The sequence below is a fragment of the Trachemys scripta genome, chromosome 2 (assembly GCF_013100865.1).
Source record: "Trachemys scripta elegans isolate TJP31775 chromosome 2, CAS_Tse_1.0, whole genome shotgun sequence".
Lineage (NCBI taxonomy): Eukaryota > Metazoa > Chordata > Testudines > Emydidae > Trachemys > Trachemys scripta.
In genome coordinates, this window is record NC_048299.1 from 181,995,099 (window position 1) to 182,011,516 (window position 16,418).

The window sequence follows — 16,418 nt, forward strand, 5'->3', positions numbered from 1 at the left end:
GAATTCATCATGTCAACTCATTAAGTCTGTAATTTGTTTTCATTAGAATATTTAAATGTTTCCTGTGTTTTCTCACATGGAAGAACAGTTTATAGTTAAACTGTCTATAATTTTTCAAATAATGTCTCTTACGAAAATGACAAACACTAGATTATATAAAACAGAAGGCCACCAATAAAATAATCTCTTCAACAGAATACAATCACTCCAGATCCATAAGCAAAATCTAAGAGAGCAGAGTTGTAATACTGACGAAGTACAATGTATAAAACTGGTTAAGTCTATTAAATGATAATGTTGTTTATTAACAAAATATGTTGTGATAGGTCAATGCTGAGGTTAAACAGAAAACATCAATTGAACCATTTCTCTAAATAAAGCTCCAGGGTGCAATATTCAGAGCACTTTATTCAATAAAAAATGCTTTTAAAATGGTACTTTGGTGATTGGGAAACATTGGCATCATCTGTCAACCTAACTGCAGGAAAGTTCAATAAGCTAAATAATGAACCATTTACATTATTTTCCTTAGGCTCCAGTGATTTGCAAACATTGCATCAATAGAGCTCTTTAAAAAATTATGATAAAAACCTCCTAGTCTTTCACTTTCCGCTTTTTTTTTTTGGTCATGCTGAAAAGTTTACATTATTTAAATGTTTTTGTGGCTTCATATTGATATTTTACCCAATAGCAATATCCTATTATATTAAAAGATACGTGTTTGATGAACTAATTTTACTAGTTTCAAAGGGAGGCAAATTAATTTTAAAAGATTAAAAAAACACTTAGCCCTGTATCTTCAAAAGACGGTTGGTGAGTACTTTTGGTTCATTAGTTTGTAGTTTGAATTCTCAAGTTTGGGTGATTGAATGCATGGCCCTCCTAAGATGTACAACTATAGCGCCTCTCCCTTAAAACCAGTCTACACCACGCCCCCTTCCAGCCTCACATTGCCTTCCACTACTTTCCTTCTTCCTATATCCTTCAAACTGTGAAGTCTCATTCCCATGTGAGGCAACTCATTAAGGCCTGGTCTACACTAGGAGGTTATGGCGAATTTAGCAGCGTTAAATCGAATTAACCCTGCACCCGTCCACACAACGAAGCTATTTAGTTTGACATAGAGGTCTCTTAAATTCGATTTCTGTACTCCTCCCCAACGAGGGGAGTAGCGCTAAATTCGACATGGCCATGTCGAATTAGGGTAGGTGTGGATGGAAATCGACGCTAATAGCTTTGGGAGCTATCCCACAGTGCACCACTCTGACGCTCTGGACAGCAGTCAGAGCTCAGATGCTCTGACCAGCCACACAGGAAAAGCCCTGGGAAAATTTGAATTCCTTTTCCTGTCTGGGCAGTTTGTATCCCACTTCCTGTTTGGACATCGTGGCGAGCTCAGCAGCACTGGCAACGATGCAGAGTTCTCCAGCAGAGGTGACCATGCAATCTTAGAATAGAAAGAGGGCCCCAGCATGGACTGATGAGGAAGTCTTGGATCTGATCGCTGTGTGGGGCGATGAGTCCGTGCTTTCGGAGCTGCGATCTAAAAGACGGAATGCAAAGATCTACAAGAAGATCTCAAAAGCCATGACAGAGAGAGGATACAGCCGGGATGCAACGCAGTGCCGCGTGAAAATCAAGGAGCTGAGACAAGCGTACCAGAAGACCAAAGAGTCAAACGGACGCTCCGGATCCCAGCCCCAGACATGCCATTTCTACGAGGCACTGCATTCCATTCTAGGTGCGGCTGCCACCACTACCCCACCACTGACCGTGCACTCTGAGGATGGGATATTGTTGACGGCCACTTCCTCGGAGATGTTAGCGGACGGGGAAGATGAGGAAGGTGAGGACGACGACGAGGCAGTTGACAGCGATTACAATGCTGATTTCCCAGACAGCCAGGATCTCTTCATCACCCTCACAGAGATCCCCTATCAACCGTCCCCAGGGGTTAACCCGGATCCTGAATCAGGGGAAGGATCAGTCGGTAAGAGTTTTAAACATGTAAACATTTATTTTGAACAGAACAGGAATATTAACAATGGGTTTTTCATGATTTGTTTGCCCTAGGCGCTTAACGTTTTAGTCCTTGGCAGTGCAACTACTGCAAAAGAATCTAACAATGTCCGGTTTATCATGATTAGTTTGCCCTAGGCGCTCTACTTTTTAGTCCTTGCCATTGCAGCTACTGGAAAAGAAGATCTATATGTCCGGGGATAGAGCTGAAATCCTCATGGGACATCTCCACGAAGCTCTCCAGGAGGTAATTGGAAAGCCTTTGCGTGAGGTTCCTGGGGAGAGTGGCCTTATTGTGTCCTCCGTGGTAGGAAACTTTTCCTCGCCAGGCTATCATCAAGTACTCTGGGATCATTGCCTTGCAGAGCATGGTGGCATACGGCCCTGGTTTTTGCTGGCTTTCACGCAGCATGTGTTCTTTCTCGGTCTCAGAAATTCTCAGCAGAGTGATGTCGCTCATGGTGACCTGCTTAGAATTAGGGGAATGTTACTATTGGGACTGCTTGCCTGTTCCTTTACAGAACTGTCACTGGCAGTTTACAGCCACGCGGTGGAGGCGGGAGAGGGGCAGCATACAGGGATCTTTCCCGGGGACAGCCGCGAGGGGGTGGGACAGGGGCAGAGTTCATGCTTGCCGGATTGCCGGCAGCAGGAACTGGCCAACGCTAGGAGCATTGCTTTGAACGTGAAAGGAGGGCACTGCTATAATTTAAGTTTTAAGCAGCCAAAAGTCTACGGCTTACCATGTCAGCCTGCTACCCGAATTCCGCTGTCCTGCCCCGCTTGTCTGATCTCCACTGCAAGACCCCAGGCACTGAACACAAAGGCCGAAAATTCGACCTTGTCCTGAGTGCGCATGTGATAGGTGCTGTGCATGGTCTTGTTCACAGAGAAAGACTATGTTCATCGTTCACAAAAATTATCTTTGTGAGGAATTCACTCCCTTTTTCTCATCCCACAGCTGCGACTGTCTCCCGATCTGGCATCCCTCTCGCAGAGGCTGGCGCAGATTAGACAGAGAAAGAAAAGGACACGGGAAGACATGTTCTCAGAACTTATGGGCTGCTCCTGAGCTGATGCGGCCCAGCAGACCCAGTGGAGGGAGAACATATCGCAATACCAGTGAGCACACAGTGAACGGGTGGCAGGAAGACCAGCAGGCGACTCAAATGCTTGGACTAATGAGGGAGCAAACGGACACGCTCCGGCGTCTTGTGGATGTTCTGCAGGACCAGAGGCAGGAGGACAGAGCCCCGCTGCAGTCTCTCTCTAACCGCCCTCCCCCGCCACAAACTCCCATACACCTCTCACCCAAAGTTCCAAGTAGGAGGGGTGGCAGGGACCGTGAAAACTGTCACTCCACCCCTGCAGACCGCTTAAGTACCAGAAGGCTCTCATTTCCAAAAATTTGATAAGTCCTTTCCTTCCCGTCTCACCCAAGCCCGCGTCCCAGTTTCATCCCCTAACTGTGTTGTTAATAAAAAATACGTTTCTGTTAATTACTGTTTCCATCATGTTCTTTTAGGGGAGTGTGTGTTTGAAGGGGGGAGGAAGAGGGGTTGGTAATTGGAGAGGACAGTCACCTTTACCAGGGTACAGACACGGGGGCAGGTTCAGCAGGTCACACACACATTGCAGTCACTAGGCACCCTGGTCAGTCTGGGAGGTGGTTTTCATGTTCTGTGTGTGTGGGGGGGGGATGTGACTTTGTGGTGAGGGAGGGCGGATAGAGATCTTATGCAGCGGTCCTTATCATGGATCACAGAGCCACGCAGCAGGGGATCTGTAACAGTCCTCCCCCGCCACAAAGTCACATAGCCCCCACACACAGAGTCCCGAAAAGGAGGGGTGGCAGGCTCCGTTGAAACAACCAGTCCACCACTGCGGACCGCTCTAGGAGCAGGAGCCTGTCATTCCTCGAGTTTAGAAGCGTTCTTTCCTTCACTACGCCCACTCCCCACCACAGTTTGCGTCCCAGTTTCAACACTTTACCGCAAAATCCATAATAAAGAAAACGGTGTTCATTAACAAAGTGCCATTTATTTTATTTTTAAACATGTGTTGGAAGGGGGGGGACGGGGTGAACGGGGTATGTAGCTGGAGGGGATAGTCAACAGTAAGTGGGTAAAGAAACGGGGGCAGGTTCAGCTTCTCTTTAAACAAACATAATAGTCACAGGTTACCCTGCTCACTGAGGAACCTAGCTTTCAAAGCCTCCCAGATGCACAGCGCGTCCCGCTGGGCTCTTCTAATCGCACGGCTATCTGGCTGGGCGTAATCAGCAGCCAGGCTATTCGCCTCAACCTCCCACTCCGCCATAAAGGTCTCCCCCTTGCTCTCACAGAGATTGTGGAGCACACAGCAAGCTGCAATAACAAAGGGGATATTGGTTTCGCTGAAATCAGAGCGAGTCAGTAAGCTTCTCCATCTCCCCTTGAGACGTCCAAAAGTACACTCCACCACCATTCTGCACTTGCTCAGACAGTAGTTGAGTTCTTTTTCAGTGTCCAGGGCGCCCGTATAGGGCTTCATGAGCCAGGGCATTAGCGGGTAGGCTGGGTTCCCGAGGATCACTATAGGCATCACCACATCCCCAACAGTTATTTTCTGGTCCAGGAAGTAAATACCTTCCTGCAGCCGTCTAAACAGACCAGAGTTCCTGAAAACACAAGCGTCATGAACCTTGCCCGGCCGTCCTACGTTGATGTTTGTAAAACGTCCCCTATGGTCCACCAGTGCTTGCAGCACCATTGAAAAGTAGCCCTTTCTGTTAATGTACTGGCTGGCCTGGTGGTCCGGTCCCAGGATAGGGATGTGAGTTCCATCTATAGCCCCACCGCAGTTTGGGAATCCCATCGCGGCGAAGCCATCTATGATGACCTGCACGTTTCTAAGGGTCACTACCTTTGACAGCAGTAGCTCAACGATTGCGTTGGCCACTTGCATCACAGCAACCCCCACGGTAGATTTGCCGACACCAAAGTGATTCGCGACTGACCGGTAGCTGTCTGGCGTTGCAAGCTTCCAGAGGGCTATGGCCACTCGCTTCTGGACAGTCAGGGCTGCTCGCATCCGGGTGTCCTTGCGCTTCAGGGCAGGGGACAGCAACTCACAAAGTTCAAGGAAAGTTCCCTTCCCCGCATACGATAGTTTCGCAGCCACTGTGATTCATCCCAGACCTGCAGCACTTTGCCGTCCCACCAGTCTGTGCTTGTTTCCCGGGCCCAGAATCGCCGTTCCACAGCATCAACATGACCCATTGCCACCATGATGTTCACGGCGCAGGGTCCCGTACTTTGTGAGAGGTCTGTGCCACTCTCAGACTTCATGTCCTCACCGTGCTGCCGTAGCCTCCTCGCCCGATTTCTCACCATCTGCCTCTGGAAAAAGTGGATGATAAGGTGCGAGGTGTTGACAACTGCCATAACTGCAGCAATGGTCGCAGCGGGCTCCATGCTCGCAGTGCTGTGGCGTCCGTGCTGTCACTCACCAGAAAAGTGCGCGAAGTGATTGCCCGCCGGCGCTTTCAGGGAGGGAGAGCGGGAGTGACGGTTGGATGACAACAGTTACCCAAAACCATCCTCGACACATTTTTTTCCCCAGCAGGCATTGGGGGCTCGACACAGAATTCCAATGGGCAGCGGGGACTGCGGGAACTGTGGGATAGCTGCCCACAGTGCACCGCTTCCAATGTCAACGCTTGCCCCGTTAGTGTGGACTCACAAAGTCGAATTACTGTCCTTAGTGTGGATACACACATTCGACTTTGTAATATCGGTTCCACATATTCGATTTAAGTACAATAGAACTACTCTCGTAGCATAGACATATTCTAACACTGAAACAGCCAGTTATTTTGATCCAGTTCTCCCTCAATTGGAAAATCTCCCTTCCTGCTCTTCCATCAGCTTCCAGTCCTGTTCCTGAGCCACCTGGCCCAGCATCAACACTTTTCTATGACCACACTCCCTGCTGCTCCTCTGCACCATATCAGTAACACAGGGCCTGCTTCTTCTACCCTTCGAGCCCAGTATTAATCCAATAAGCTCCTGCTTTCCTTTCGACCCTCTATGTAAAATCCACCATTTGTCTTTTCAGCACCCACCAAACTGCTCTTCCTCTCTGCTAGGTCAAATTTCTACCTACCTTCAGAAGTCAAGCACTTTCATGCTATCCTCAAATTCTTACACTTCCCCCATCTAGACAAAAGTGGAGCTGTGCTCTTCTACAGCAGGTTTTTCAGGATCCACACAAAACTTCCACATGGGCACCATTTGCAAAGGGTTGCTATCTAGGTTTCTGTTCCTCTGATTTAGGTCATTCTTTGGTTCCAGGGTCAAAGGAGCGTTACATCTTTAGTCATCTGCTCTTTATATTTAGTTATTTTCTTATCTAAAAAAATCCATGTTTATTATGTTTTACAGTATCTTTCTCCCTCAGTGTATTGAGATATTTTGTAGCCCAGAATATGATCCAACAATCAATATGCAAATATGGTAACACAAATTATATGTTTATAATAAATTCCAAACATGACTGGTATGCATAAACACAATTTCTGCTTATCTCCATTCATCGAGATCACATACATTACGTAAACCCATAGAAATGCCTACAACTGATTGTGGATATTGATGTCTGAAATCCTACCTTGATTTTAATCTTAAGGAAAGGGATGAATGCCTTAGCCAGTTATCCATATGGGTTCACTTTACAGTTCCTAGACCCTGTGGACAGTGATTATAGCATATGAAATACCCACAAGCTGTGCTAGTTGGCTCTATATGAAGCACTTGACAGCAAATATAATGGGGACAAAATTTCCTAAAAATACTATTTGTAATTTGTTTCTACATTGAAAAGGTGTGACTTGAGCAGCTAGGATAGTGCTGGTATTTTAGATGATAAAATATTTAATATTTATGTAACACTTATAGCAAGCACAGTAAAATATCTATCCCAGCCTCTAGGCACTATTAACACTTCTTTAAACATACAAATCATATTTGACTCCTCACGGTTACTTATGAAGATCCAAATTAGGATCAGAAATATGCTACTTTGTATTTTTCTTCCTCAGAAAGGGTACAACTAATATATTTCTAACTGTCATTCTATGGGTCACTTCTATGGAATTTTGAATCCTGTGCCTTGTGTCACTCCCATGAATATACTCCCTTGAAGAATTTTATCAGCTAACATGGATAATACATTTAGGCCCTGATTCAAGAACGCATCCCTATTTAGCGCAGCACTTAAGCATGTATTTAACTTTGATCAGGTGCAGAGTACCATTGACATCAATGGGACTTGTGCTTAAGACTTAATTGATTGAAATGGAACTTAATCACATGCTCAAAGTTAAGCATGTGCTTATGTCTTTTCCTGAATTTGAACTTTAATTTGTGCTGAACATTGTAAAACTTTGGCTAAATCCAAGGCTTTCAAGTTGTCTACTGTGCTTGAACTAAATGGACTCTATGCATAGATTTTTTTTTTTTAAATCCATTTGTGCACCTAATGAGTAGTGTCACCCACTGCTCCACCCATGTTTGTAAGGGGGAATCCAGAGGTGAAAGTAAGCCGGTACACCCCGGTACAGCGTACCGGCAAGAGCTGGTGTGCCATACTGGGACTGCCCGGCTTCCCCAGGCGGCAATTTAAATTGCCGCCAGAGCTCCACTGCTGGAGCCTTGCGGTTATTTAAAGGGCCGGGGCTCCCGCCGCCTCTACTGCCCATGGCCCTTTAAATAGCCGCCGGAGCCCCGCCACCGCTACCCCAGGGCTCCGGGAGCTATTTAAAGGGCCGGGTCGGTAGAAGCAGGGGAGTCCTGGGCCCTTTAAATAGCTCCCAGAGGCCTGGAGTAGCGGCGGAGCTCCAGGGGCTATTTAAAGGGCCCGGTTGCCAGAGCCCTGGCATAGCAGCGGTAGCCAGGGCTCTGGCAATGGTTTAAAGGGCCCGGGGCAGTAGCGGCGGCCGAGCCCTGGGCCCTTTAAATAGCCGCCGGAGCCCCTGGCTGCCGCTGCTACCCCGGTGGGGGAGGTGAGGGCACTTACCGGTACAGGGCGGCCAGGGCTGGCTCTGACCCCCCCATCCCAGCCCCTTCCGCCCGAGGCTCCGCCCCTTCCGGGGGTCAGAGCCGGCCCCAACCCAGCCCCGTACCGGTAAGTCCCTATTTCTACTTTCACCCCTGGGGGAATCTGCTTCTCTGTCATTGTGAGTCTAGATTTGTAGAATCCCTTTAGAAAGTCTGTTGCATGACTATATTCTGGAGCAAGGTCCTGAAAACCAATTTACATACCCAACTATTGATTTTACAAGTGCAGTACTTTCATATCAAACCCACAAAGTTGATTCCACAACTTGACTCAAACAGTTAAGACCAATTCTAAGTACAAAATATCAGATCTTTCCTCCATCAAATCAGCATATTAATTTCTTTCCTCCATGTGTTTGTAATAATCAACTTTTTTCGTGAAGAACTCCTCCCCCCCAAAAAAATACTAATTTACTCAAAGTTCTGTTCTTTTGTTAAATATTTTTTTTTTAGAAACTCAATGTTACTCCCAAACTAAAACATTTAATATGGCATACTAACCTCATCAGGACTAGAAGCCTGGTAAGTTCGATTTTCATCACTGAAGTTCTGATCCACTTCTGCATATTCTGTTTCTCCAGTCACTCCAGCATGGGATTCATACACTGGGGTCACATTATGACACAAAGCAATAGCTTTCACTGCTTCATGTATCCGACTGCTGACAGTCTTGCGGACCTTGGGTGCTGAAGACTGCACTTTTCTGGAAGGTGTCGAGCTGGTACTGTTTCCACTAGATTGGGAATGCATCTTTAAAACATAATAAGCAAACACCAAAGGCAATGAATAATGAATAAATCCAACCAAAGAAGAAACTAGATGAATGTCAATGTACACCTGAAAAGTCACCCCTTGAAAACAACTGTATGAAGAAACTGTTTCAATCTACTTGTGAGTTCTATGCCTGTGATCAAACCACCATTCCAACAGTTGGCAGCTTTTGGCTTTGAAGAGACCCAGGAATATGCAAGGGGTGTTGCATCTCAGTGCCGATCTATACTGGCAGAGCAATGTGTATATGCAGACACAACATCAACCTACTAAGCCCGTGTCTTTCCAGACCTATCACTCTCCTACTTTTTATGCATTTTAGTTTGAGTCTACATGCATTAGAGGAGCAAATGCATTTTTCAATAATCTATCATCTGACAATGTATTATAATTATTCCATTCTAGTTTTACAGGTCACCTTTCACAGGATTTTAAAATACCCATTCAGTCAACAAACAAAGTTAAAGCAGGTATCTAATGAAAGAGGATACTTAAAACAGCTTTTGCTTTGATCCCTGACACTGTGGGCCACAGAGCTCTCCTCTTTTCCTGTAAATCCCATCTCAAAACCCACCTTTTCCTACAATCCTTCAAAATCATGAGCTTCTAATTTAGTCTTTTTAGTTAATAAGAACTGCACTTTTAAGCCAGTAACTAACTGGATGTGCACAGAACCACCAAAATAATGACATAAGCTTTTTCTCTGTATTTCTTCCCTTACCCCCTTTCTCTCCCATGCATGTTGTTTTCTCCCTTACAATTCAGTCTTTTTGTGATCAATTAAGAATATAAGTTCTTTAGGACTGGGACTATGGCCAAGATTTTGAAATGTGACTAGTGTTAGTGTGTGCATCAAGTTTTAGGTGCCCAACTAGAAACATTTAAAAGGAGCTTGCTTTTCGGAGGGTGGATGCTCAGGACTTTCTGAAAATCAGATCCCTTTAATGTGTGTCTAGTTGGACACCCCAAAACAGAGAGACACAAAAATCACTAGTCATTTTTGAAAATCTTGGCCCATGCCTATTTCTTCATCTCTAAAGCACAACACACACCTTTGGAACTATATACAAATTACTGATTTTACATGTTAATGAAACATATTTCTATATGAATTAATCTAGTTCATGTAACAATTGCCTTTACTTCAGGATGAAAATTTTCCTGGCTTGGGCAGGACACAAAAATCTAACTTTGTAAAAGCTACCCATTTGGCAAGTAGCAAAGAGAATAAGAGTATCCATTTCCCTTTAAAATCATGTTGCTGTTACAGTAACCACCAATTTAGCACCATATTTTATGTCATACTCCAGCCATGCTCAGCTGAACCTAATTGCATTTATCTCTGAGGTGAAACAGATTATATTTGGTTATTAACCTACTTGGGAAGAGGCCTTTTTGTCAGGCTATGAAATAACCACCTCCCTTCATCTCACCAGTACTATCAAACACTTTTCTGTTCACTTCAGAGTAACTCAGAAATTCTCTTTAGAAACCAAGCCTTTTTTCTCTCCCGACTGCATGTACTGATCTGCTGAACCGTGAACATTCTGCCCATCAAATTACAGTGCTGTCTAATAAAGGGTTTAACTTTCTGCTCATCTGGCACTGTTTTTCAGCTACTGCTTTAAACCTCTGCATTTGCATTCTGCTAACACTGATGGCATTACAGCTGCAAATAAATTAAGCTGATTTACTCCTTCTGAATTATGTTATGTTTATTGATGCTTGTATAATTTAATTTCACACAAATTCCATTAAAGATTATGCCCTCTATCACAAAATGCTTCCAGTGGGGAAATATAATCAGGTTATAATAGATTTGTGTGTTGCATTACAGTGGACCTACTAGACTATTGTCATCTTAATAATAAAACAGAACACAAACAAGGGATAAAAATCAATGTGATATAAGAACCCGTGTCTGTCTAACTGGCAGCTTTTATTACCATAGATTAAATAAAAAACCTCACAATACATTTCTGATTGAAACAACTGTTGAATAGTTTATTTTGTATACAGGGGTTCCTTTATTTTCTGTTTGCAATAGTGGCTAGCAACATACAAAATAATTAAAACATTATTTATTTTATTTATTAAGTTATAATACATAACACTGAAATACAAAAAGAAGTTCTAGAAAAATAGCAAAGTTGCTTTCTACCAGCTAGTAACTGCTAATCTGGATTTGGAAAATCCTTGTCCACACTTGGAAAAATAAACTAATTTTCTTCTTTTTTTATTTTTTTTATTTCAGAGGTAGATGCCTCACAATTACAAATATTCAGTCTGTCGCATAGCAGCAAATATTAAAAGTTTATTACAATTTAAAATTAATAAACTAATCTTTTAGGTAAGCAAACGTTTATGAAGCGTGCAGTTCTTTTTAATTAGAGATATTTCCCCCCCCCAAAGTCAATTTAGTGTTTATGAATAGACCTCTAGATTAAAACTGTAGTTCAATCTCCACTCCCAGTCAGTCCTAGGACTCTCTGCTGAGACTGACAACTGTAATTGTTTTGTTGTTGTTACTGTAGACACCTAACATGATCCACTAGGACTAACAATTCTTTTTACATAAGCCACCTAACAGCCATCAGATGGCAATGACTTTCAGTCACTGTTATTCTGGTCTGAATTTGGACTGTTGATCTTGAGGAACAAAAGCTCTATATCCCATTTCCAAGATGTATTGTTCCATAATAAAGCTATTGTTTAACATAGATACCAGCTAAGTAAGCAGATATATTGATCAGGACATGCAGGAGAATAAAGATATAGTCAAGTGAACGGATTTAAAGCTGCAGTCCACAACTGTATTTGTTTTAATATTAAAGGGGGTTTGTCTACCAACCTCCTCCCTCTCTACAAGGTGGTAATTGAGTTCAGTATGGTGTTAAATGGCCCCACACTACACAACCAAGGAACTAAGGTTAGCTCGCATAGCCAAACCCCTCCTACACAATTCATGATTCATCCCAATATTTTCTGCTGCAAAAGGAAATGAGGACACAGATGAGGGGGAGTTCAGTCTGCATAATTTACAGGGTCCATTAGTCCCCTCCTGGATCCTGTGCTCAGATTTAACCCAGAGTTGGCCCCTTGGAGACCTGGCCTGTACTGCACACCAGCCACCAATTGAGACAATGTTTATTGACAGAGAGACAAGGTGGGTGAGATAATATCTTTTACTGGACCAACTTCTGTTAGTTAGAGAGACAAGCTTTCGAGTTACACAGAGCTCTTCTTCAGGTTTGGAAAAGGTATTCTGAGTGTCATTGCTAAATACAAGATCGAACAGATAGCTTAACATAAGTAGCCAGCATATATTCTAAGGGACCATTCAAGGTGAAGTGAACCATCAACACCCTGTAGTCATAGGACACAAAGGGGGGTTAGTGGGTTACAGATTGCTATAATAAATCATAAATCTATGTCTCTATTCAGTCCATGATTTTTAGTGTCTACCAAAGTTATGAATTTAAGCTCCTAGATTTGTCTTTTAAATGTGCAGGTTTCCTTTGAGGAAGAGGACTTATATAGAGTGATCGATCTGTAAAAAGCGTTCACCCACAGGTAAAATGGTGTGTTTGTCTTTTATCATTTTCATGTCTGAGTTCATGAGAGTATGTAGTGATTGTCTGGTTTCACCCACACAGTTGTTACTTGGGCATTTAGTGCACTGGATGAGGTACACAACATGTTATGATTCTATGTGTAGGACCCATGGATCCTGAAAGGTGTGTTGTCAGTGGTATTGATCATAGCACAGTGGAGATATTCCTGCAGGTTCTGTGTCGCATCTGTTGTTCTGGCAGGATCTGGTGCTCCTTTGAGTTGGTGTGTCCTGGTCTGTGGGTAGCTTGCTTCTGATGGTCAGTGTGGCGAGATTGGGGGGTTGTTTGAATACTAAAAGGGAGGGAGGGATGTTCAGGAAAGATTTCTTTCAGGATGGGGTCGCCACGAGTATGGGGTGTAGTTGTTTGATGATACCCTTCATGGATTCCAGTGTGGGGTTGTAGGTGACAACTAGGGGTGTATGGTCAGAGGGGTTTTTATTTCTGTATTGAAGCACGTTTTCTCAGGATATTTGGTGGCCCACTTCATGATGTGATCATCTTCTTCGGTGGAGTGTCCTTGCTTGGTGAAGGTGGTTTTGAGTATTTTAAGGGGTCACTTATCTTGGACTTTCTCCTCGGAGCATATTCTGTGGTATCTGAGTCTCTGGCTGTAGGTAACAAATTTCTTGGTGTGTTTGGGGTGGTTACTGCATCTGTAAAGGTAGGCATGGTGATCTGTGGGTTTCTTGTATATTGTTGTCCGTAGGGTTCCACTGCTGAAGCTGATCATGGTGTTCAGGAACTTGATGCTAGTGTTCGAGTTTTCCAGAGAGAATTTAGTGGATGTGTGGTGGTTGTTGAAGTAGTGGTGGAAATCTATGAGGGAGTTTAAGTCATCTGTCCAGAGGATGAAAATATCATCTATGTATCTCAGGTATAAAATTAGCTTTGTGGTGCCTTTGTCCAGAAATTCTTCTTCAAGGTGACCCATCGAGAGGGAGCCCATCCTAGTACCCACAGTTTGGATAATGTTTATTGTTGAATGTAAAATGGATGAGTTTGATGATTTTTTGGGGGGTGAATAGCTGAGTGTTGTCCATTGTCTTGTAAATACTTGAGGCAGACAGCTATGGCTATGCCATCTTCATGAGGGATGTTGGTATATAGGGAAGTGATATCCATGGTGGCAAAGATAGATTTGTGGCTTATTACAACAATCTGTAACCCAATAACCCTCATTTTTGTCCTATGGGAGGTGGAACTGTACTCCACGCTCTTTTATGCTTGCCCTAGTCCAATCTGTGTGTGTGTTCTGGGCAAGTGGAGAAAGGAAAAGGAGGTGGTAGAGGCATGCCTATCTCAAACCAGGGGCGTCAGTGGGCCACTTCACCTTGAATGATCCTTTTGAGCTTGTATTTAGTTGTGATGCTCTGAATATCTTTACCAAACCCAATAAAATTACCTTGCTCACTTCGTCTCTCTAATATCCTGGGACTCACACGGCTACAACACTGCATATATTGACATTCCGCCGACGTGCACAGGCAGAAATTGTGGAAAAACAACATCGCTTGCCTCATAACCTAAGTCGTGCAGAACGCAATGCCATCCACAGCCTCAGAAACCACCCTGACATTATCATCAAAGAGGCTGATAAAGGAGGTGCTGTTGTCATCATGAACAGGTCTGACTACCAGAAGGAGGCTGCCAGACAACTCTCCAATACCAAATTCTACAGGCCGCTTTCCTCAGATCCCACTGAGAAATACACTAAGAAACTGCACCATCTACTCAGGACACTCCCTACACTAACACAGGAACAAATCAACATACCCTTAGAGCCCCGACCGGGGTTATTCTATCTACTACCTAAGATCCACAAACCTGGAAATCCTGGACGCCCCATCATCTCGGGCATTGGCACTCTCACTGAAGGACTGTCTGGATATGTGGACTCCCTACTCAGACGCTACGCCACCAGCACTCCCAGCTATCTCCGTGACACCACAGATTTCCTGAGAAAGCTACAATGCATTGGTGACCTCCCAGAAAACACCATCCTAGCCACCATGGATGTAGAGGCTCTCTACACTAACATCCCACATACAGATGGAATACAAGCTGTCAGGAACAGTATCCCTGATGATGACACAGCACAACTTATTGCTGAGCTCTGTGACTTTATCCTCACGCACAATTATTTCAAATTTGGTGACAATATATACCTCCAGACCAGTGGCACTGCTATGGGCACCCGCATGGCCCCACAATATGCCAACATTTTTATGGCTGACCTGGAACAATGCTTCCTCAGCTCTCATCCACTCATGCCCCTTCTCTACCTACGCTATATTGATGACATCTTCATCATCTGGACCCATGGGAAGGAGACCCTGGAAGAATTCCACCATGCTTTCAACAGCTTCCACCCCACCATCAACCTCAGCCTGGACCAATCTACACGGGAGGTCCACTTCCTGGACACCACCGTACAAATATGCGATGGCCACATTAACACCACCCTATACCGAAAACCCACCGACCGCTACGCCTACCTTCATGCCTCCAGCTTCCACCCCGGTCACACCACACGATCCATCGTCTACAGCCAAGCACTGAGGTACAATCGCATCTGCTCCAACCCCTCAGACAGAGACCAACACCTACAAGATCTTCACCAAGCATTCTCAAAACTATGATACCCACACAAGGAAATAAAGAAACAAATCAACAGAGCCAGACGTGTACCCAGAAGCCTCCTGCTACAAGACAGGCCCAGAAGAGAAACAAACAGAACTCCACTGGCCATCACCTACAGTCCTCAGCTTAAACCTCTCCAACGCATCATCAGTGATCTACAACCCATCCTGGACAATGATCCCTCACTTTCACAGACCTTGGGAGGCAGGCCAGTCCTCGCCCACAGACAACCTGCCAACCTTAAGCATATTCTCACCAGCAACCACGCACCGCACCATAACAACTCTGACTCAGGAACCAACCCATGCAACAAACCTCGATGCCAACTCTGCCCACATATCTACACCAGCAACACCATCACTGGACCTAACCAGATCAGCTACAACATCACCGGCTCATTCACCTGCATGTCCACCAATGTTATATATGCCATCATATGCCAGCAATGCCCCTCTGCTATGTACATTGGCCAAACTGGACAGTCACTACGCAAGAGGATAAATGGACACAAGTCAGATATCAGGAATGGCAATATACAAAAACCTGTAGGAGAACACTTCAACCTCCCTGGCCACACAATAGCAGATGTAAAGGTAGCCATCTTACAGCAAAAAAACTTCAGGACCAAACTCCAAAGAGAAACTGCTGAGCTCCAGTTCATTTGCAAATTTGACACCATCAGATCAGGATTAAACAAAGACTGAATGGCTATCCAACTACAGAAACAGTTTCTCCTCCCTTGGTGTTCACACCTCAACTGCTAGCAGAGCACCTCACCCTCCCTGATTGAACTAACCTCTTTATCTCCACACTGATATATACCTGCCTCTGGAGATTTCCATTACTTGCATCTGAAGAAGTGAGGTTCTTACCCACGAAAGCTTATGCTCCCTGTACTTCTGTTAGTCTCAAAGGTGCCACAGGACCCTCTGTTGCTTTATATTGACATTGACATTTATTAATCACTGCTCCCCCCGCACCTGCCTTTTAATTTTTTTTCAAGGTACTTTCATCTTTCTTATCCTTTCCTATCAGGCCTTCATGATGCTGTGAGCAAGGGGAAAAAAGACAAAACAAAACCCCACAACCACCACCAAAATTATGCCAACCTTGCCCAGACAAGGAACAATATCTTTCTTGATCCCAAAATGCGATCAAAGTTAGACCCACAGCAAGCCTGGAAAACCAGCTCTGAAAACAACAAAATATAAGGCAAAATGGGTAGAGCAGCTTTCAGCAGCAAGGATGGTTACTGCATACCCAGGAATGCTTA

The 16,418-nt window shown here is 44.5% G+C and overlaps 1 protein-coding gene across 3 annotated transcripts in view; it reads right to left on the bottom strand.

Annotated features, from left to right (window-relative positions):
* The window catches only part of ATP9B (ATPase phospholipid transporting 9B (putative)), a 292,155-nt gene that overhangs the window by 48,580 nt on the left and 227,157 nt on the right, over positions 1-16,418 (bottom strand). For all 3 annotated transcript variants that reach the window (XM_034762489.1, XM_034762492.1, XM_034762491.1), the window contains one exon: positions 8,619-8,867. In XM_034762489.1, the coding sequence (XP_034618380.1) occupies positions 8,619-8,867 (249 nt within the window). The remainder of the gene's footprint in view (positions 1-8,618; positions 8,868-16,418) is intronic.